The following is a 24,299-nucleotide window of genomic DNA, read 5'->3' as shown; positions in this document are numbered from 1 at the left end:
ATTCACCTAGCATATCATGTTCAGAAATTGGCCTTGCAGGATACAGCATCATCACCTGAAATGAGGATGGACCTCAAGGAAGGTGTTTGAACAGTCTAGACACCTTCCTCTTTCAACAGACATCTCTCCAACTACTGCTTCTCTGCCTGGACTCATTCCTCAGTGGTTAGTATATGTCTACCCTTTCATATACTCTCTTTTACGGTGATTCTGTTCTAAATTCTTTTTTTTTTTCTTTTGGTGAGGCAGTTGGGGTTAAGTTACTTGCCCAGAGTCACACAGTTAGTGAGTGTTACGTGTCTGAGGTCACATTTGAACTCAGGTCCTCCTGACTCCAGGGCTGGTGCTCTAGCCACTGTGCCACCTAGCTGCCCCCTATTCCAGTGATTCTGGACCTGGATGTACAAACCTTATTCACCATCCCCAGTTGCCCACTCCCTCACTTCTATCCCTCTTAACTCTTCTCTCCCCCTCCCTATACCCACTCCAGACCTTCCTGCCTTTCCATTGTGTTCTTTCTATTCCCATAGCCACCACACTAGTGTGGCTGATGTGGTTGCCCATCACTTCACATGTGGACTCCTTAAGTCTCTTCCAACTCAAACCTATCTTCTAGTCCATTGTCAAGGAGGCTTCCTAAAGCATAGCTCTGACTAAGGAGCTAAAAATAAAAATAGTGGAAGGCCCCAAATATAACAAAAATACTTATAGCAGCATTTTTGTGTAGTCACAAAGAATTTGAGACAAAGTAGGTATCCATCAAATTGGGGAATGGCTGAAGAAATTATGTTAAGTAAAAATAAATGGATATTTTGTTTCATGAGAATGATAATATGAAGTACAAGAAACTTGGGAAAACTCGTTTGAACTGATAGAAAACAAAGAAAACAGACCCTGAAGAACAATTTGTAATATGACCTCAATAACATGATGGAAGACAACATGAAATATTTCAGTATTGTGAACAATACAATGATTAGTCTTTTCCAGTCCATCATCCATTCATCTGTTGAATTTATCTTCCTAAAGCATAAGTCCATCCCCCATTCAATCAACTTCCCCTTGCCTCCAGGATCAAATAAAATCCTCTTTTTGGCTTTCAAAGCCCTCCATAACTTTGCCCCTATCCACTTTTCCAGTCTTCTTACTCCTTACACTTCCCACCTCCCCCCAAATCCCTGTGATCCAATGACACTGACCTTTTTGCTTTTCCTCTCATTAGACTCTCCACCTTCAGACTCCATTCATTTTCATGGTTGTCTCTCATGCCTGGAACTCTCTCCTTTTTCTCTGTCTAGGCTTCACTGGTGCACTTCAAGACTTAGCTAATCCACTTTCCTCATGAAGCATTTTCCAATCCCACTTAATGTTAGCATGTTCCCTCTCTTGATTATATCTTGTTTATACATACTTGTTTGCATGTCATTTCCTTGAGAACCTTGAGAGTAGGGATTGTTTTTTCTTTTCACCTTTCTTTGGATCCCCAGCACTTAGCACCTTCATAGAAGATATTTAATAAATGCTTATTAACTGACTGAATTAACTATTCAAATATTATTTATAAATCACCTTGTGGAGAGATATAAGGACAAATGTAGGACAGTTCTTGCACTCACAGAACTTAAAATTTATCGGGAAAGATAACTTCTGTCATTTCAGTCATGTCTGATTCTTTGTGAACCCTTTTTGGAGTTTTCTTGGTAAAGATATTAGAGTGGTTTTCCATTTCCTTCTCCAACTCATTTAACAGATGAGGAAACTGAGGCAAACAGGGGTAAGTGACTTGCCCAGGGTCACATAGCTAATAAGTGTCTGGAACTAGATTTGAACTCAGGTGTTCCTGACTTCAGGCTCAGCACTCTATCCATTGCACCACCTAGCTGGCCCAGGAAAGATAATATATGCACACAGATAGTTAAGATAACAATTAGAAATATACTCTAAGCGCATAGATGGGGCACAAAGGAGAGTAGTGGAAGGAAATAAACTCAATTAGTTGTCAAATATTAACTTGCTATAGATCTATGTCAATATATTGATGTCTAGATATAGATAGGTATAGATATAAAGATATGTATATACACAGGATAGATGGAAAGTAATCTCAGAGGGGAAGGCATTAGCAGCTGGAATATGTATGTATACACACACATATGTATACATATATGTAAATGTGGAGAGAGACACAGAGAGAGACAGAGACAGAGAGAGAGAGAGAGAGAGTTTCTAGAAGGCAGGGACTATTTCTATCTTTCTTTGTATCCCTAGTGTTTAGTACAGTGCCTGGAGCATAGTAAGTACTTCAAAGATGCTCACTGATTTGATTTGAAAAAATTACTCTCAGCTGTAGGATCACAGAATATGACATCGAAAAGATGGTGTCTTATCTGGGTCTTAAAGGAAGAGAAGAAGCTCCATGGGGAGGGAAAAATGTTTTAAGTTAGTGGGCTGGCAGTGAGGGGTGGCAAGGTGGAAAGGCATCCAGAACACTCTAGCTGTGAGAGATGATATGAGCTAACACACAAAGGCAGAAGACGGCTCCAAGGAGGAGTTCAGGAAACAGTCTAATTTAGCTAAGACAGAAGCCATCAAAAAGAATAATGTGAGATGACACTGGAAAGGTAGATTGGAGATAAATTGTGGTGCACCTTGATTGCTAGGCTAAAGACTTTGGATTTTATTTAATAGGCAATGGGGAGGCTCCTACGGGTTTTGAAAAGCAAGCAGTGTGACATCAGAACTGTACATTAGCTAGATCCATCTTTCAGTCTGTAGAGCAACTGGAGGGAAGGACATCAGTTAAGAGGGTGTTTTTAGGGTTATTTCAATTTTAAAATATGTTCATCAGTTCATTTAAAAAGCATTATTACACCTCCTCTACGTATAAGGCACTAGGGATGCAAAGAGAGTGAAAAACAGCTCCTTCCCTCCAAGTCTTTATGTTCTACTTTAAACAAATAAATACAACATAGTTTGAAGAAGGAGATAGAGAGAATGAACAAATAGGAGGTTCAGAAAACGTTTCTCATAGCCCCTGAGTTGAGTCTTGAAGGAAGCTAAGGATTCTGAGAAGTGGAGGTGAAAAAAAAATGCACGTTCTGGGCATGCAAAATGGCCCTTGCAAAGAGTGTGAATGAAACCTGGAGATGAAATCCACCTTGTGTTTTATATGGTCTGAGTTTCATTGTGTGGGTAGTTTGACTTTGTTTGAAAGAAAAGTAGCAGTTATCTGTCAATGAATCAATCAGTAAGTGCCTGCTCTGTACTCAGCGCATGGGGATGATAGAGAGAAATAGAAAGCATGGTTTCCTCCGCCATGGGGCTTACTACCCAGTTGATGCTTTTGCACCTTGCTGGAGAAAGTCACAAAATGTCTATTGTAAATTTATTGGGAAGCAGCATGATATAGAGAGCTGACCTTAAGGCAAGGAAGAAATGATTCAAATCTCATCTTTGCCACAAGCTGGCTGAGTGACTATGGGCAAGTGACCTAACCTCTTCATGCTCTGGGCATATATGATGCAGGAAAGGTGCCAGCCTGCATCAGCAGAGGGAGTTTCTTTGCCTAAGAATACTGTACAACAATTCTCTACACAAGTCCAGTCCCTATAAATGTATTATTGTAAATAATCTCAGGAAAATCTTCATAATGCTTCTTGATAATCCTATTCTCCTCTTACAGGCAGTGAGAGTAGTGGGTCCGTAATTGTTCCCAATCCTTTTTTTTCTCTTCAAAGCCCACAGTTGCATTCTTATCTCCTTATACTTAGAACAACAGATGAATTGTTTCCTACTTCATTGAGGCCACCTAATGGGAAGTCCTTAATTCCCTTCCACTGTTCCTCAACTGTCATCACCTGTTCTTTTCTCCTTCCCTATTGTCTCAGGAGGAGAAATTTTCCATTAATTCTAGTAGCTTGATGGTTGGTCCATAATCTATTTTGACTACAGTCACATCTTTGCCAGATAAGTGTAAAATTAGGGAAGCATTCTCTTCAAAAAGATTTCTGGCCCCAAAAGAAGGGAGGTGTCTCTATCCCTTAATAAGACTAATCCCTCTATCAGGACTTCTGATCAAATTCTCACCTGCCTTCCATCTCGATTAAGCTTCCTTCTGCCTTCATTAAGCTTCATCTTTTCCTTCCATCTCGATTAAGTTATTTATTCTCTCTCTAGCATCTTTAATTTCTTCTTCTTTGTTGACTCCTTCCCACCTTCTCAGGCCTCTCTAATCCTAAAAAAAAACCTTTGTTTTTGATCCTCTTCTCCATTTAACAACTGTACCATCTCTTCCCCCCCCACCCCATTCAACTACCAGACTTTTGAAAGAAATTGTCTACTACAGGTGCTTCCCCTTCTTCATTATCTACTTCTTCCTTGAAGTACTTGTAGTATGGCTTTTATCCCTCCCATTCTATTGAAATTATTCTTCAAAGGGATCTCATAATCTCCAAATGGAAAGAGAGAGTGATGGATTTGGAGTCTCAGGACCTAGATTTAAATACAGGATCTGCCATGTGTGGTCCTTGGCAAATAATAAACTCTCTGGAGTTCTTATATCTGTAAAATAAGAGATCTGGACTATAAGATCTCCAAGGGCCTCTAGATCAGGTTCTAGATCAGAGGATCTGACTTAAATCCAATGCCTTTTTTCATTCCCCCCTTCCTTAGTAGCATTTGACCATGTTGATCATCCCTTCTTCTGGAGACTCTCTCTCCTCCCTTGGTTTCAGAGAGAACCTCTGTAACCGCTCCCCCTCTGTCTTCTCTGCTGTCTCTGCTTAAATTGAATATTCCCTAAATTTGTCTCCTTGGCCCTTTATTGTCATTAAACTCTCTTCCTTGGCAATCTTATTCAATTGCACAGCTTCAACTAGCAGTTTTACACTGTTGACTCCCAGATTTTTATTTCTGGCCCTGACTTTATTCCCAAGTTCCAGACTCATACCTCCAAATATATAGTATAACTCTGCTTTTATGTTTTGCTAGTCTCTTAAATTCAGTATATCCAACACCAAACTTACAACTTGTCCCCAAGACTTGTGCCACCTTCTGACTTGAGTATTTCTCTTGGGGCACCATTATTTATCCAGTTTCGCATAATCAAAACCTTTGTGGCATTTTTCATTCTGCCCTGTCATAATTTCCCTTCCTTTATTTCATTCTTAACCTTCTAAGTCTGTTCTTTATCTTCAATTCCCCCATCCCTCTCATTTTCCATTCTTTGGCTCCACTTTTATCCCATCTAAATCTAAATCTGAATTGTACTTAACCAACACAACTTTACATTGTTACCTCTTGTTACATCCTTCCTCCCTCATCCTTAAGCATTTCTACTCAGTCAATTTTCAGCTCTGGGGGTGATTGCCCCCAACATCGATCTTCTCTGTTTCCACTCACATACTGCTGAATGCCAATAGAAAAAGTCATGTAACTGTAGATTGGGACCTTGCTACCATATTGCAAATATTTTTATTGTTCTTTAATTTGCTTTCTACTCCTCTTGATACAGTTTCAAATCTTCTAAAATGGAGAATGTTCAGAAGAGGGTGACCAAAATGGCAAAAGGCCTTTACATCATGCCCAGTTGAAGGAACTGAGGGTGTTTAGGGGATTTAGCCTAGGTAAAAGAAGATTTGGGGATGGAAGGGCATGCTATGTCTTTAGTATTTGAAGGGTTACCACATGGGAAAGGGATTAGATTTCCTCTTGTTTGGTCCTAGAGAGCAGAACTGGGATTGGTGGGTAAAAATTACAGAGGGCCAAATTTAGGTTTGATGTAAAGAAAAACTTCCCAGCATTTAGAGCTGCCCCAGAATAGAATGGACTGCGTCAGGAGATGGTGGGTTCTTCTTCATAAGAGGTTTTCAAGCAGAAGCTGGATGGCCATTTGTCAGTATAGTGCAGAGGAACTTTCTCTCCAGCCATGTGTTGAACTAAATGGACTCTGATATATCTTCCAACTCAGATTTCTGAAACAAACAAGAAGCATTTATTAAGTGCCTACTGTGTGCCAGGCTGTATGCTAGATACTTGGGACATAAAGATTAAAAATTAAACAGTCTCGGGACATGGTACAGTGGATAGAGCGCTAGCCCTGGAATCAGGAGGACCTAAGTTCAAATCTAGCCTCAGACACTTACTATCTGTGTGACCCCACACAAATCACTTAACCCCTAATTGCCTCCCCCCCCCACAAAAAAAGATTAAACAGTCTCTGCTCTCAAGGAATTTACGTTCTATTAGAAGAGACAACACATACAAATATAAGTATGTTTAAAGCATTTACAAAGCAAAATGTTTAGGGAAGGGTCAAACCCATGATTTCCTAGGTATAGGGTATTCCTGGTGAGGAAAATCCGTCCAAGACTTATCTGCACTCAGTTGCATGGGGCACTGAGATGTTAAATAACTGACCCTACTACACCTGCCAGTAATTGCCTGAGGCAGAATTTGAACATAGGTCTTCCTGGCTTTGAGGATGGTTCTGTATCCACCATGATGGAAATAATATGAATGATAATAATAATAATAATAATAGCATTTGTATAGCACTTTAAGATTTGAAGAAAATGGTTTATAAATATTATCTCATTTTATCTCACAACAATCCTTCCACTTCTCTCACTGATTGTGGGATCCACATTCATGAAAACAGAAGTAGAATTCTCTTGCAGTTTTGGCAGATAAAATATCTGGTGAGCTTCTGTTACCTTACACTGAAAGGGCTTTTTAATTTTTTTTAACCTTCTTCCATTCTAGGTGATTTATGCCTTGAACACTCGAAATGATGAATATGAAGCCAGTGTGGAGGCTCTCAGAGAAGCTCACCAAGACGAACTTCAGAACATTGTTGCCGAGACCAAAGCCAAGCTCCTACAGGATCAGAGCAGTACGCTAGAACAAGACCTTCAAAAGCGCGTTCAGTCCCTGGAAGATGCCCTGGCAGAGCAGAAGAGGCTGACGGAAGAAGCTCTGGCGGAGTCCGCCATGTATAAGAAGCAGACAAAAGAAAGAGAGTTGAAAGCAGAGACAGAACATGCTGAGAGGATCATTTCCCTCTCCAAGGAGATGCTGGACCTCAAAGCTGACTTTGAGAAGAAACTCCAACACCGAAACCAAGAGTCCTCTGAGAGCCCCCAGAACGAAGGCAGGGGGTTTGCCAAAGAGAACCCCAACACAGAGGAAGAGCTGGCCCAAAGCCACAGTGAGGAGATGCAGAAGGCACACAGGGAATTGGAAAAGCTCAGAGCAGAGAACCAGCAGCTCAGCAAGGAGTATGCCCTGAAAGCCAAGCAGCTCCAGGCCACCTATGAGAGAGAAAATGACGCTGTCAAGAAAGCCATGCAACAGTCCGTGGCTGAGGCCCTGAGGCAGTGGCAGCAGGAGGAGGCTGAGCTGAGGAAGAGTTTCCAAGTCCAAGAAATGGCTCTACAGGCCCAAGTGAAGAGGCTGGAAATAGATTTGCAGTCTAAATGCCAGAAGATAAGTGACTTAAAGAAGTATTCCCTGAAACTAAAGGAAAAGATTCAAGTAGGTTGTAAAATACTGCTATAACTTTTGAATTGGGTTGGAACCGGCAGTGTGAAGGGAAATGTTGAACAACCAGCTCTTGGGGTGGGGAGAGTGGGGATGTACACATGGCATATTTTTAAGTTTTATCTGCATTATTAACATTTTCATCAGTTTCTTGTCTGGACAATAAACAAAACAATAAATCAAACTCTGATTTGGAACATTTGCCAACTTCTGAAGTGTAAATGCTCACACTAAAAATTTAACCGTCAGCTCTTATTAGCTGGTTTGAGCTGGCTCCAGGGCACCCCCTGATTGAAACTCATAGACATGTAGAAGGCTAGAGGTAGAAAGGACCCTGGAGACCATCCACCAGAGATGGTCATCTTTTTCATGTCATGGAACCCTTTGTCAGTCTGATGAAGCCTAGGGACCCCTTCTCAGAATAATGTTTGTAAATGCGTAAAGCATATAGGACTACATAGGAAACCTATTATGTTGAAATACAATTATCAAAATATTTTAGAAAATAATTTCGTGGGCTCCAGCTTGTTAAGAACCCCAGATCTAGGCTAAGTCCCTCATTTTACAGAAGAGAAAGTTGAGGACAAGAGACCTAGGTAAATGATTTGCTCAAACCTAAGGCATTAATTATATTTCATAGATAAAGAGGCATGCTACAAGCAATTCTGCATCCTGGAAATTAGAGTTACAGCCCTCTGACAGTTTTCTGAAAACAGATTGCTATAACTGTGGGCATTTATGTAGCAAAGCAAATTGCCAAGTGAAGCCAGACTATGGTGACATGTAGTATGGGCAGGTCATGGATGCTAGAGAAATGAGGACTCCAACATCTCTTTTAGGACTTGGACATCCAGCTCAGGGCAGCTCAACGAGAAAACATGGAATCCAAAAACACCGCAAAAATCCTAGGGGAGAAACTAGCTATTGCAACAGAGAAACTAATGCTGCAGGAATGCCAGATATTGCAGGAAACAGGTAAGTTGCTCCAGAAATTTGAAGCAGCTTTGTTGAGGCAATGGTAGGCTCAGCAGAAAGAATATTTGGAGCAGCTCAGTTGAAGAAGACGGACGGTCTTGGGTGGGTCAGGCTGGCCAGTGAGCTAGAACTTAGGAGTGTAATTAGGTTGACATTTGGCTTTGGAGCCCAGACCCAGGGAGGAGGAGGATAGAATCATTGATTTAGAAATGGAAGAGTCCAAAGAGGCCATCTAATCCAACCCTTTCATTTTATACTTGAGGAAACTGAGACCCAGAAAGGTAAAGTGATTTGCCCAAGGCCACACAGAGAGGAAATGGCAGAGTCAGGATCTGAACCCAAATAGTCTGGCTAAATTGCTGTGACTTTGAAAGATTTACTCATTTAAAAAAATCCACCCCCCCATTTCCACCCCTTTACTTCCCCAACTCCAAATATCTTTCAACCTATTCTCACCTCCCACCGTGCGTGAATAAGGCTAAGACTTTGTCATTGAGGAGGTATACCAAACTTTATCAGGAATTAGTTTGACCAAAAAAACATAATTCAGAGGGCTGACTACCCACTGTCACTTATTGGAAGTCCTATAAATGGAAGAACTATAAATAAAACTAAAAAGGTTCCAGAGATAGTTAAAGTTTGCATAAAGAGATCATACCCTCTTCCCTCTTCCACTAATAAATTTTCCTACTTAATCATTTTACTGACTGAGCTGTCAGGCCAGGCAGGGATGGTTTTCCTTGGTTTCTAGTCTGTGCTGGCTGACCTGATACAATGACAGATGATAACAATGGCAGATGATATTCTACCTCTTTGTCACCACCACATAAAAAGAAAGCTCTTAGAAGGATCAGGTGTTCTGCCTCAGTTCTGTAAACACCTGAGAACAACAGTAGACACCACTGAAACCTCAGTCTGTTACTTACTTTCTCTTTCCCCACTTCAAGTAAATTCTACTTGGGAGCCAGGAATCCCTGAGTAGGTCAATGCCCCAAAATGTGGCATGATGGTGATGAGCCTGGTAAAAACGAACTTTGGATGGTGGGGTGTGGAGAGAAAGGAGAATGGGAGGATGCTACCCAGTCCCAGGGTAAGGGTGTGATAGTGGAAGACTGTGTATCCAGGATGTGTTCAAGGGGTACAAATGATATTTTGTGTTTGTATGAGAGAGGATGATGATAGGTGGGGAATCAAAGATAAACTCCCATTTCAGTTTGTTCTTGTAAGCTGTCCCAGTCAGGTAGAGGAAGCACAAGAAAAAAAAAAGTGGGCTTCTCTTCTCTCTGCCATTGCAAAATGAGCTCAAGCCTGAAAGCATATCCAGGAGGAGGGTTCATGGAACTAGAAATATACCCAAGAACAGATGAGATGCTGGGGTCAAGGTAGGGGCACCATTTCCAGGAATTCATTCAAGTCAATAAGTATTTAATAAGATGCCTACTAAGTGCCAGATACTGTGGGAGAAAACAAGGTCAAATAGAGTTCCTACCCCAAAGAAGCTGATATGTTCGTGGGGAGACAAGACTTAAAAACACAGAGAAACAACAACATGAAGCAGTGCCAGATGAGTGGTAGAGATAGGAAGTGTTAGAAGGGTTCTGAGGTCACGACTGCTATGGGCCAGAGTACCTAAGGAAGGCGCCATAGTAGAGTGGAGCTTTGAACCGAACCTACAAGAATAGGTACAATTTAGATACACGGAGACAAAGTTGGGAGGGCAATCATCATGAAAAGAATTGCATGAGAAGAAGTAAAGCGGTGAGCATGAACATGACATGTTTGAGAGACAGTGAATAGAGCAGCCCAGACTGGCTGGAGCATAGGATTGTGAGGGGGGAGGATGAAGTTAGAAAGCTATATTAGAGCCCAATTGTGGAGGACTTGGATGTATGACCAAGGCTCAGGAATTTCTGTGTGAGGTTTAAATGCTGCATTTACAGATGAGATGAAAACGTTACTCAGTTCCCAGAATGAAGCAGATGTCTTCAAAACTCCCAGTTTCTGCCTGCAGCAAGAACAGCTGTCCATCACAGAATGTACATGTGCCAGAAGGAGTGAAGATGCCCAGGTAGAGTGTCCATTTCCGTCTGGGTGCAGGGAAAGTCTCAGGGGGGTTAATCCTGGATTTACAAGTGAGGTACAAGACTTGGAGTTCTTTCAACTGAATTAAAAGAGTACTAAGGTCCTGTTGCATGCAAGTCATTGTATTAGGCACTGAAGGGATTCAAAAATAAAAAAGATGGGGCAGCTAGGTGGCACAGTGGATAGAGCACTGGCCCTGAAGTCAGGAGGACCTGAGTTCAAATCCAGCCTCAGACGCATAACACTTACTAGCTGTGTGACTCTGGGCAAGTCACTTAACCCCAATTGCCTCACATAAAAACAAACAAATCAAACAAACAAAAATAAAAAAGACACCTTAAGGATATCAGTTTAGTAGGGAAAGGAACAAGACAAGATAAGACACATCATTACAACTCAATTAGAATTTATTAAATCCTTAGAAGAAAATTGAATAGAGTGCCTGGAAAGTTTAAAGAAGGGAGATAGAGATCTTACTGGGGCAACTAAAGAAGGCTTCTTGGGAAAGGTAGTACATAAGTAGGGTTTTAAAAGATGAAAAGGATTCCAATAGGTAGGAAAAGCAAGGGAAAAACAAATATTCTAGGTGTGTTTAACTCAGAAACAAGGACAGTGTCTCACACTTAATTTATCTAACTGTAGGGTTTATTAAATAATATACAAATCTCATACAAGGAAGATAAATGAAGATCTGTGTGTTCTGCTCTTCTCAAATATTGCCTGATATATCCCTGTCTTTGTCTTTCCCAAAGACAGACACATAGCTGTTCCCAAAAGGTTGGCTCTACTAAGACACTAATAGCCCAACTCCTAGCTGGTCCCTAGATGTTAGGGGCTGTGCAGTTTTACATTGAAGTAGACAAAAGGAGTTAGATATGCCAATCTAGCATGAGCAAACCCCAACTAGAGATGGAAGAGGAAAGGACAGAGTTTAGGGTTATGCCAATATTAAAGGGACAGAAGGAGGAAGAGGGGCCAGCAAAGGAGTTAGAGAAGTAGGAGGGAAACCATGACAATTACTAAGGGGGTAACTGGTGTCAAAGTAGAGGTTGTCAAAAGTGCCAAATCATGTGTAGAGATCAAGGAGGGTGAGGACTGAGTTAAGACGCCTTTGGATGGGCTCTGAGAAAGTCACTGGTGACGGGGGGGGGGGAGGGGGGAGAAAGAGAGAGAGAGACAGAGAGAGAAAGAGAGGGAGAGAGAGAGAGAGAACATTTATTAAGTGCTTATTATGTGCCAAGCACAGTGTTAAGTGCTGGCATACAAAAATACAATCAAATAAAACAATTACTCCTTCAAGGAGCAGATCCTGTGTTTATAGAGTAGACTAAGTAAAAGAACCTCTTAAATGTCTAAGATAAAAAGCTCATAAAATTCATTGCACCTTGTGATGGGTGCTGTAAAAATCAGCATTTCAACAATGAAAAGAGAACTAGTGCATTTTTTATTATGAGTACAATACCTCTCTCTCTCTCTCTCTCTCTGCATATATATATATATATAATATGTATATGTATCCCTCCCTTCCCCTCTGCCTCTCCCTCCTTTGCTGCTGTCCTTTCTCTCTATCTCTCTGTCCTTCTCCTCTCTCTGTTTGTCTGTTCTCTCTGTCGCTCTCTTCCCCCCTCTCCCCTCTGGCTCTCTTTCTTCCTTACCCCCTTTCTTTTTCATATATATATATATATATATATATATATATATATGCACACACATATATACATGTTTCATATCTGCACATGTGTATCTACCTATCTATAGGCCAAGGAGTCTGGAGCTGCTTTTGAGAGAGAATATTTGAAGCAAAAACATGAAATTGAGCTTCAAAAAATCAGGCATCAGACAGAAGAGGTGAAAACACATCTCAGGGAGCAGCTGGTGAAGGGATTAGAAGACTTGGTGAAGAAACACACCATGGAAATCAAATCAACTCAGTCATCCATGGAAGCAGAAAGAAAGAAGCTACAAAAGGTGAGACTTTCCTTCTAGTGCAAGGCACAGCCTCTTTTTTGTTTTTTATTTTTTCAAACAGAGTGATCTGTCCTGGAGGTAAGTGTTTCCCTCTGTTGGTTATTTCCAGTTTATCGTGTCTACATCATATTTGTATATGGTTGTTTGCTTTTTGTCTTCTTTATTAGACTGTGAATGCCTAGAGGTCAGGGACTGGCTTTTGCCATTCTTTGTATCCTCAGCACTCAGCAGAGTGCTTGGTAAATGGAAGGAATTTAATAAATGTTTATTGACTGACTCATTGACTTCAGCAATGTCTGAAGTACATCTTTTCCCAAAGAACTTGATCTTACATTTTTCTGGCTTCAAAAACAAGAAAAATCAGCATGTTTGACTACCTATCATCCATCTATACATAAATGTGTATATATATATTATATATACATATTAACATGTTTGATTATAAGCATGTATATGAATATATAGCCAAACAAGTTAACTGTCCATGCATTCTTTGGTTTTTTTTTAAGGCAATTGGGGTTAAGTGACTTGCCCAGGGTCACGCAGCTAGTAAGTGTCAAGTGTTTGGTCTGAGGCTGAACTTGAACTCAGGTCCTCCTGACTTCAAGGCTGGTGCTCTATCCACTGCGCCACCTAGTTGCCCCCCATGCATTCTTTTACATTGTGCCATGATGCCTCTGGTTAGTAGTGTTATTACTTTGGAATCACTTCTACATAAATCACCTCATTTATAGACATTTTCATCTCCATTTTGCAGATTAGAAAATTGAGATACAGAGATGGTAACTAACTTGCTTAAGATCTCAGAGCATATTTGTGGAATGTGAATATATATACATGTGTACAGACACATACATATACATACATATTTGCATATATATTGTGTGTAATAACAATAGTTAACATTTATATCGAACTTACTATGTGCCAGGCACTATATTAAGCACTTTACGGTCACTATCTCATTTGATTCTTACAATAACCCTGGGAGGTAGGTGTTGTTATTATCCCCATTTTACAGATGAGGAAACTGAGGCAAACAGAGGTTAAGTGACTTGTCCAGGGTCACACAGTTAATAAATGTCTGAGGTCAGATTTGAATTCATGTCTTCCTGACTCCAGGTCCCAGTGCTGTGTCCATTACTCTACCTAGCTGCCCCAATTATATATAATATATTAATAATAAATCACACAATATTATATAATATAACATTATATATATAATTAATATAATACTATATTTAACAATTAGTATATAATATTATTCATATGCATTGTGCATATTATTAAGATACACTCTACTATTAATAATATTATGTTATATAACATTGTATGATATATTATTAATGTATATGATTGGGGCAGCTGGGTGGCATAATAGAGTGCTGAGGTTTGGGTTCAGGAAGACTTGAATTTAAATAGAATTCAAATTATATTAGATATAATATATAGTATGTTCTATATAATTATATCGTATCATATATAATATTCAATGCATTATATTTACATGCACACAGAGGAGATGGATTTAAGAGACATTAAGGAGATAGAAACATTAAGGAGAGGGGAAGAAGTCAGAGGTGACAAAAGAACCTTTATGACTCAGGTGCCAGGGACCAAAAGGAATGCCTACCTATAGGTTTTCCAGTGAGGTACGTCATGTATGCAAATGGGAATGTGGTCTGACCTGCCTTTCCCTCTTATCCAACCTATGTAATAAAGCCATCCTGTACTTGGGGTCCTACCATACGGTCTCCCCTTTCCCCTATGCCGTGACAAACCAATTCTAAAAACCAGGCCCAAAAGAATGACCTAATGCACTGACATTCATTTCCATACCTAATAGCAATCAGTGAGCCAGACACTTGCCTCCTGGAGCCAACAGGTTGCCCTGGTAACCTGCTCGCTCCAAAAGAGACTGAGTGTATAAATCTCGCTGAAACTTCCATCACCATTCTGTTACTGGCTCAAGAAATGAATCATGTAGAAATAATCTGTGCCCTCTCGTTTTTCTTGCTCATTTCTGTATTTTGAAGAGGTTATATTTCCCAAGTGGTTTTAGCCTTTGAGATGAGGCACATAAAATCAGGGAAGATAAAACTGTTATTTCCTGAAAGCTTGGATCTGTAGATTCATAATGTTCTCCATTCTCCCCTATATAGTTAGGTAGGCTGTATCTCCTGGTTATCTTGAGTTTCGGGGATAGACAAGCCTGCCTGGGTACCCTTATGTGTCCTTTTAGTGGGACCTGAGAAGATTCATCCTCAGGCTAAAGGAAGAGAGAGTATGGGGTAGTTGGACCCAGGGAAGGTTATCTTTTTTCTGTTCTAGAGTAGAGAATTCTACCTAACCTTGAAAGGAAGAACAGAGCCCACTTATATGACCATAGAATATAGAACTGATGGGGACTCTGGGAAATCATCATTCTTTAATACATAAGGAAACTGAAACCCAAAGGGATAAGTAACTGAGTTCAGTTACTCCAAATCTAGTGCTTTTCCCACTATTCCATACTGCTTATATAATGTCAAAGTTAACTATTCATTTGCATATCCATACTTAACATGTATATACTTCAGTGAACAATCAATTGCATTCTCTGGAATTTTGAGATTTTTAAATTTAAGGTCCATATAATATATTAAATGATTTCTTATCATTTCACTACTTAGGATTACAAATTGTAGAGTTTGAACAGATCTTAGAGATCATCAAGACTAGTTTTCTTCATCTTACAGATAAAGAAATGTAGGCCTGGAGGAACTGATTGACTTCATTAAGGTGACACAGTTGTATTAATATTTAAACGGCAGACCACAAGATACAGTAAGACTGTCCTTGATTAGCTAGAAATCAACTCCCATTAGGGATTTAGCTTAAAAAAAATCAGTGTTCAGATTGTATCTGGGGTAAGATGACATGTAGTTGACTAAGTTTTCTATATCTGCAGTCTTATATAGTCAAAATTTGATATCTAGAAATAGGTGCATAAAACATTCGAGCCAGAAGCCATTGCCTTAGACCATAGAGGCCATCTCATTTTACAGGTGAGGAAATTAGATAACAAAGAGGTGACATGACTACCACTACCCATGATCAGACAGGTAGTGATAGAGGCAGGACTAGTAACCGGTTTTCCTAACTCCTAATCTAGTGTTATTTCTAATATAATGATGACCCTCAGTTTCCAAAAGTGCCTTCTGTACCATCTGAGCTTCATGTGACTTCATCTTCTAATAAATAGGACTAATCTTTTAGGTTTGAATACACATTCAAAGTCTTCTGTTGAAGCAGGGAGCAGACAAATGAGAGGCAGGGTGGGGTAGGGTAGTGATAAGAGAACAGGTCTGGGAATTAGGAGACCTGGCTTCTATTTCTAACCTTGGATCATTCATTCATTCAATTGGTATTCATCAAGCACCACTTGGGTACAAGACATTGTGTTGGGTGCTCTGAAGGATACTGGGAAGTAGGATACATGATCCCTCTCCTCATGTAAATTACAATTTAGTTTTGATGGTACACAAATAATTATTATTGAAGTCAGAACTTTGTAAATGCCATATAACTGGTACAAATGAAATCAATGTGTTATTTGGGGGCAAGTCATTTCCCATACCTGTGTTCCAGTCTGCTCCTTAAAATGGGAGGGGGAAGGGCTTAGACTGGGTGACTTCTAAGATCCTGTCCATTTCTAATAATCTGTGAAGTATCCTGGATTCTCCTGTTTTCTTGTCACTCTCTCCTTTTTCTTTTAATAATAACTCACATTTCAATAACACTTTGTTTTATGAGCCTTCTTTATAATAATAGCCCTGTGAGGTAGGGAGTGCAAGTATTATTATTTCCATTTTACAGATGAGAAAACAGGCTCAGAGAGGTTATTTCACTTGGCTGAAATCACAGGTCTGGTTAGTGTTGGAACCAGATAAGGTCTCTTCTTGTTCTCATAGCCTGTGAATCTAAATTGGGGGATGAACTCAGTAGCCCATGGAGATCTCTCCCAGGCCTAGAGTTCTGTGGTTCATATTTTGATGATTTCCTTGTGACCTTGGCACCTTTATCTTTCTTACTCTTCACCTCCTAGACCGAGTAGATTTCAGAACTTTCTTCTCAAAATCTTCAAGGTCATTTTAGGCTGAGTTGGATAATGGTACATTTTCTTTTAAAGTTGTTGAGTCAATCTGGAGTAATTTGTTTACTGACAGTCAACCGACGGTTGAAGGAATATATATAATGGGCTAATGAGCTCCCATGGCAAATAGCTTCAAGGAATTCCAAACTCCTGCCAGATTCTTCAGAACCTAAATTTAAGTTTTCTAACTCCAAAAAGCTCTACTGAACCAACTTTTTTTTTTTCCCTCACTCTTGGAGAATTTAATTTTGAACTTTTCTCCATAAGGCAACTGCCATGGCTGGTTCCTGTGATTGATTCTGCGTACCATGGGAAGCTTGGTTCATAAAGTAAAAATAGAAATAGTCATTTTCTGAGGTTACTGATCTTTCCCCAGAATAATTTTTAATTTATCTTTGTCACTCACATGAATACATTTGGGCAGAGTTTGTGAGTATATGTAAAATGAGTTTTTCGTTCAAGAAAACTGTCTGTTGAAGAGAAAATAACCTATGGAGAAAAATTCAAAACATTAGCTTAAAACTTATTTTTGAGAGTTATCTAAGAATACTAATAATAATAGCAGACATTTCTAAAATACTTTTTGGAAACATTGTGCATTTCATTTACTCCTCAGAGGTAAGTGCTGTTGTTATCGCTATTCTACAGATGAAGAAGCTGAGGCTCTATCATTTACTAAGCTGAATTCTCTATTGTGATTTTTGAATAATTCATTTGATGTCTCCAACTCTTAGTTTCTTTATGTGAAATAGGGATAATAATGATACCTATACTAACATGCTAATCTATTTCATCTAGTCAGTAAGTATTTATTAATCACCCACTGTGTGCCAGTCATTGTGCTAAGTACTGGGGATACAAAAAGAGGCAAAAAAACAGTTCTTGCCCTCAAGGAACTTACAATATAATGGAGGAGGCAATAAGCTAACAAATATATAGAGTGGTATATATGGGATAAATAGGAAATAATCAAAAGAGGGAAAGCTCTAGAATTAAGAGGGGTTGAGAAAGCCTTCCAAGATGGGATTTTGTTTGAGACTTAAAAGAAGCCAAGGAAGCAAGTAGATGGAATAGAGGAGAGAGAGCATTCTAGGCATGGGGGACAGCCAGAGAAAATGCCTAAAGCCAAGAGATGGAGTGTCTTATTCATGGAGCAGCAAAGAGACCAATGTCATTGGATCAAAGAGTTCATGGTGGGGAGTAAGAAGACTGGAAAGGCAGGAAGGGGTTAGATTATGAAGGGCTTTGAATGCCAAATGGAACATTTTATATTCGATCCTAGAGGTAATAGAGAGTAACTGAGTTTATTGAGTAGGTGACATGGACTTATGCATTAGGAAAATCACTTTTGGTGTCCAAATGGAGGATGGAGTAGGGAGAGACTTGAGGCAGGCAGTCCCACTAGTAGGCTATAGTCCAGGCATGAGGTGGATGAGAGCCTGCATCAGAGTGGTGGCCATGTCAGAGGAGAGAAAGGGGCATATTTGAGGGATGTTACAGAGGTGAGACTGATAAGCCTTAACAACAGATTGGACATGGGGAGAGAAGAGGTAGTGAGGAGTCTAGGATGACACCCACATTTTAAGCCTGATATACTGGGAGGATGATATTGTCGGGAAGGTAGGACAAGGGAAAAGTTTAGGGGAAAAGATAATGAATTAAACTTTGGACAGGTTGAATTTAAGATGTCAACTGAACATCCAGTTCAAGATGTCTGAAAGGCAATTGAAGATACGAGATAGGAGGTCAATAGAGAGATAGGGGCAAGTTAAGCAGATTTGAGAATTATCAGTATAGAGACAGTAATTAAATACATGGAAGCTAATGAAATTACTCAGTGAAGTAGTATGGAGGGAGAAGAGAAGAGGGCCAAGGACAGAACTCTGTGGGACACTTTGTATTAAAGTGCATAATCTGGATGAGGATCCAGAAAAGGAGACTAGGAAGGTTTGATCTCATAGGAGGAGAACCAGGAGAGAGTGGGTTCCAAAAACTTAGAGAGAGAGAAGAGAGTGATCAATAGTGCCAAAGACTGCAGAGAGGTCAAGCAGACTAAGAATTGTGGAAAGGCCATTTGATTTGGCAAATAACTGATCATTGGTAACTTGGAAGAGTGGAGAAGGAAATGGCAAACCACTCCAATATCTTTGCCAAGAAAACCCCAGATGGGCTCATGAAGAGTCAGACATGACTGAAACTACTAAACAGTAACAACTTTAAGGAGAGCAGTTTTGGTGAGATGATGAGGTTGGAAGCCAGTTTGTAAGGTTTTAAAAAGAGAGTGAGAGGGGCAGCTAGGTGGCACAGTGGATAGAGCACCGGCCCTGAAGTCAGGAGGACCTGAGTTCAAATGCCGCCAGACACTTGACACTTACTAGCTGTGTGACCCTGGGCAAGTCACTTAACCCCAATTGCCTAAAAAAAAAAAAAAAGGTGAGAGAAAAGAAAAAAGAGAGAGAAAAGGGAGACTTCCTTTTCAAGGAGTTTAGTCACAGTGCTGGAGGGATATGAAATGACAGTTATCAGGAATAGAAGGATTAAGTTAGGGTTGGGGAGACAGGAACGTTTGTAGAGAATAGGGAAGGAGCCAGCAGAGAGGGAGAGATTGAAAATAAGTGATAGGGTGGGGATGACAGATGGGGCAAACTGTTCTAAGAGATGGGATGGAATGGGATTGCTTGTGCAAGTAGAAAAATTTGTTTTGGTAAGGAATAGTATCTTTTCTGAGATAGGGGTGAAGGAGGAGAGAGTGGCAGAAGGCCACACGGCTCTCCTGAAGAATAAATGACACCATGTATGTGAAACATTTTGAATCCGTAAAGAGCTAGATAAATATTAGCCAACATTGTTATTTTCAGTAATAACCATGGTATTGGGAGGCAGTATGTTGTAGAGGAGATAGAAAGTGTGTGAAGCAGGCCTTGAAGCCTGTCAAAGATATGGGTTCAAGTCCTGCCTCTGAGACAGACCGACTGTGTGCTTGACCCTGGGCAAATCACAGGGCAAGTCAGTGCTCTAGACACTTTAAGACTCTGAGGGGCAGAGAATGTATTGACCTGTGTCCATGGAGGGAGTTTCATGCTCCGGGAGTTCCGGATACCAGTGAAATCACAGATCCAGTTCTCCTCTTCAGTAGCTCTCACTTGATATTCTCATGTGCATGCCTTCACCCCAACACCCCACTTTGTGGGATCAAAGCCATCAAACTGCCAAGACGGCGGTCCTTTAGTCAGTGGGAGGACAGACAGTGACCATGACCCACAATCCTGGCTGCTGTTCTTCATTCTTGCTGCTAAGACCGTTTTACGAACAGGTTGGAGCCGTCCTTTTCTGAGGAAATCTGATGTGGTTTTCATGATTGCAGACCTCTGGGCTAAGCTTCTGGGAAAAAAAATGTTTAGAGGTAGGGAATCCGTGGGGGAAAGGGCTGGTATTTTTATTTTTAGTTGTTGTTCACTTGCTTTTTTGTTTTTGTTTTTTTTTTGTTTTTCATGAAAAGCAATTGGTGTATGTGCTATTGGGTTCTTTAATTCCACTGGCCTGGCCTGGGCAGATGCCATCACAGGACGTGTTCATTCTCCTGAATCGTCCATGATGTCTCACCCCTCGTCTGAAGATCCCATGGGATGGTCAGTTCTGGGTTTGCCTCAACCACCTCAAGTGTGTTTTGATCCATCTTGATCCACTACGGAATTTGGTTTGAGCCCACTGAATACAGAAACAAATTGCCTGCCCAGAAGCCATAAGGATGGTTGCTGTAGATCAGAATGGGTCCATAGAAGCTCCACATAAAACCAATCATTCAATAATTAACAAAGTTGTAAAAGGGAGTCATGCTTGTAGAATCTCAGAGTTGGAAGGGACGTTGGTGCTCATGTGGTCCTATAAAAAATCCCCTCGACAGTCTTTCTGACCTCTTCTTGAAGACCCCTAGGGAGGAGAACCCACTATATTCTGATATAGCCCATTCTGCTTCAGGGCACTTCACTTATTATAAAGTTTTCCCTTACATCAAGCCTAAATTTATATCTTTGCCTGAGAGCAAGAACTAGATTCTCTTTGAAGAGAACTTTGCATTTGCATCCACTGCTCTGCCCACCCCCCTCATCACTTCTCTTCTGAGCCTTCTGCGTTCCTCAGCTCCATTCTTCCATGATCCCTGGGGTTATCCCTCAGTGAAAATAACCAAACAGATTCATCACCTTCAGTGGCGGTGTTTCTTCACAATTTGTCTTAGGATAAAATTGGCAGCAGTTTGCATCATGTTTGTTAAGAACCCTGGTTAGGCTGTCAGGTTATTGTAGGTTGAGAATGACATCTCATTTTAGAAAATGCACAACCATTCCTTCATGGATATGACAACTCCATTCTTTTTGTGAAAAGAGGATGGTGGCTTTTTGGATGGCATGATAGCCCTGTGTTTCTGCATTTTCTTGGTTCCATTTACCTTTTATTTCCAAATAGTTGACATCATGATGGAAGTTGTCTTGATGAGTTCGTTGGCATATTTTTTAATGGATCTAGCTTGAAATTATTATTGTATAGAAGGTTGCTTAGCCTTCTTGGGTAGTAATGATGAATAAATATATAACTACAGACTCCGTAATCCATGGGGAGGCTTCTCAAGCAAGCTATTAACATGTTGGTAGTTCTAACTCACAGGCAAGCACTTTTCTGTTCAATTGTCATTTCAAGTTTTAAGTCAGGTCACAAAATTAGAAAGGCTTTTGTTCTGGAAAGTAAATTAGAAAGGGTCTCTGCATGTTATATGTCTGTATAGGTAAGACCATCACTTGGAAACACATAGGTCAATGAATGAATGAATGAATGAATGAATGTATTTACTGTGTTCAAGTATTTACTGTGTTCAAGCACTACGCTAAGTACAGGGAATAAAAATACAGAAAAGGGGACATCCTCCTTCATAGAGCTTATATTCTAACAGGGGAAGACAACATGAACAGAGAAGTTGTTGCTAGGAGTTTTGTGGTTGGAGTAAGTGGAATTATAGAGCAATTAATTGATTGACAGGTACTTTCCAGGAAAGGCATTGTGGATTTGGTTTCTGTTCTCAACTCTAGAGCAATCATCTGGCAAAGCCAGGTAATATAGACAACCAGTCTGATAATGTAGTGATAAAAGTATTACTTTTTCTACAGTAGAATCTTTTGTTGTTAGAATTTCCCAAATAACTGGGAAAACTTCTTTCTCCTCAATTCTTATGGACTGGTCAGACTGTCAGAGCAATAAGTCCCTTTAAGGGAAATGTATGGAAATAAGTATACAGAACTCCAGAAATGGCATGACTTTGTACAGGGATAATTCTTCAACTTCTCTTTGTGGAAGTCAAACTCTCTACTTTTGCTCTTGACACCATCCTCTCCTGTCTCCTTTGGGAATCTATTCCTTTGAATATCTCATCTCATCCTTTCATCTTTAGTCCCTCTGTACCTACTAGGTTCTTTTCTATTGCCCATACATTGGCCCAGGTCTCTCCTATCACTTATTTTTTTAAAAAAATTATTACTTATTTTTTGTAGTTTTGGGTTCCAAATCCTCTCCTTCCTTCCCATCCTTCTCCCACCCACCGAGAAGGCAAGTAATATATTAATTATACATGTGAAATCATGTAAAATGTATTTCCATACTTGCCATATTAAAAAAAGCAAGAAAAATAAAAAAGTGGAAAAATTATACTTTAATTTGTTCTTAGAGTTCATCAATTCTCTCTCTGGAGGTGGATAGCATTTTTTCATCGTGAATCCTTTGGAATTGTCTTGGATCATTATATTGATCAGAGCAGCTAAGTCTTTCACAGTTGATTATCATTACAATATTGTGTATTGTAATAATATTGTTACTGTGTACAATGTTCTCTTGGTTCTGCTCACTTCACTTTGTATCAGTTCATATAGGACTTCCCATGTTTTTCTGAAACCATCCTATTCATCATTTCTTAAAGCACAGTAGTATTCCGTCACAATCATGTGCCACATCTTGTTCAGCCATTCCTGAACTGATGAGCATTCCTTCAATTTCCAACTCTTTGCCATCACAAAAAGAACTTCTACCAATATTTTTGTACATATAAGTCCCTTTCCTTTTCCTTTGATCTCTTTGGGGTGCAGACCTTAGTTAATGGTTTGCACAGTTTTATAGCCCTTTGGGCATAATTCCAAATTGTTCTCCAGAATGGTTGGACCAGTTTGCAACTCCACCAGCAGTTCATTGGTGTACCCATTTTCCTTCATCCTTTCATCATTTGTCATTTCCTTTTTGTTTGTTTTTAATTTTCCCAATTGCATGTAAAAAACATTTTCCAGCCTATTTCTTGACTTTTAACTCTATGCTGTATCTGGGACTCTGCTTCCAGAATGGAGGAGGAATTGTCCCAAACTTCAGTTTTTTTGTGCAGCTGTTTTCAGAGGTAGTTCTGGGGACCTGTAAGTTTTCACCTCTTCCAAGGTGATATGATCTAGGGAGAGGTGTGTTTACTACTCTCCTGACCTGTGCTCTGATCTGAGTGACTACAAGCACTCTTTTCCATCCTGGAACTGTGACCAGGGTCCTTGTTCCCCTGTGGCCACAATCTCTGGTATACTAGTGCTCTTCCTCATCCTGGGACTGAGACCCAGAACTGTGACCCAGATCCAAGTATAAGCAATGCAACAGAGTCCTGCCCCTGGTGCCAGCAAAGGGACCCCTGTAAATCTCCTTCTGACCAGTTGTCTAACCTCCTTATTGTGTGGAGGCTGAGAGGTCCAGAAACCACCATTTCTGCCACAGATTCAGTCAGCCCCCAGGCCTGCTTCTGGTTTGCTGGGGTCCCAGCCTGCACTGGCCTGTGTTCCACTCTCACCTTGGTGCAACAGAAGTTTCCTCCCAACCTTCTAAGTTGTCTTGGGCTGGAAAATTGTTCCACTCTGTCTTTTTGTGGGTTCTGCTGCTCTAAAGTTTGTTCGTTTTTTAAAGGTATTTTGAAGTGTTTAGGGGAGAGCTCAGGCAAGTCCCTGCCTTTATTGCACCATCTTGGCTCTGGCCCTCACCCATTTGTCGTTTCTGTTCAGTGTGAGGTGATACCTCAGAGTTGCTTTAATTTGCATTTCTCTAATCAGTGATTTAGACCATTTTTTTCAGTCTCTCCTATCCTTAAAAAAAACTTCTCTTGAATGTGTTCCCCTCAAACCAACATCCTATGTTTCCTCTCCCTTCAAAATCAGATTTTTTTTAAAGCTGCCAATGTTGCTTTCTTTTTCTCAGTTCCCAGCCATGTCTTAGCCCTTCACTCATTCAGATTTCCAACCCAAATAGCCTACCTTCTATTCCTTGACCTCAGTATTCCACCTTCTGCTTCCATCCTCCAGGCCTAGAATGCCCTCCATCCTAGCCTCTGCCTGTTACAAGCTTCCTTCATGGCTCAGCTCAGGTGACCACATCTCCTTGAAGCCTCCTGCTTCTCACTAATTATTAATCCATCCATCCACCCATCAACGGGCGTTTATTCAGTGCCTACTCTGTGCCAGGTAATGTGCTAAGTACTGAAGATAGAAAGAATTAAATAATCTCTGTTTTCATGGAGCTTACATTCCAAATGGGGAGA

The 24,299-nt window shown here is 40.3% G+C and overlaps 1 protein-coding gene across 1 annotated transcript in view; it reads left to right on the top strand.

Annotated features, from left to right (window-relative positions):
- The window catches only part of FAM184B (family with sequence similarity 184 member B), a 119,983-nt gene that overhangs the window by 41,829 nt on the left and 53,855 nt on the right, over window positions 1-24,299 (top strand). The window contains exons 2-5 of the mRNA XM_027836517.1: window positions 6,763-7,533; window positions 8,379-8,514; window positions 10,455-10,582; window positions 12,355-12,564. Of these exons, the coding sequence (XP_027692318.1) occupies window positions 6,763-7,533; window positions 8,379-8,514; window positions 10,455-10,582; window positions 12,355-12,564 (1,245 nt within the window). The remainder of the gene's footprint in view (window positions 1-6,762; window positions 7,534-8,378; window positions 8,515-10,454; window positions 10,583-12,354; window positions 12,565-24,299) is intronic.

The sequence above is a fragment of the Vombatus ursinus genome, unplaced genomic scaffold, assembly GCF_900497805.2.
Source record: "Vombatus ursinus unplaced genomic scaffold, bare-nosed wombat genome assembly UNPS02014818.1, whole genome shotgun sequence".
Lineage (NCBI taxonomy): Eukaryota > Metazoa > Chordata > Mammalia > Diprotodontia > Vombatidae > Vombatus > Vombatus ursinus.
This window is presented reverse-complemented; position numbering and strand designations above follow the sequence as displayed.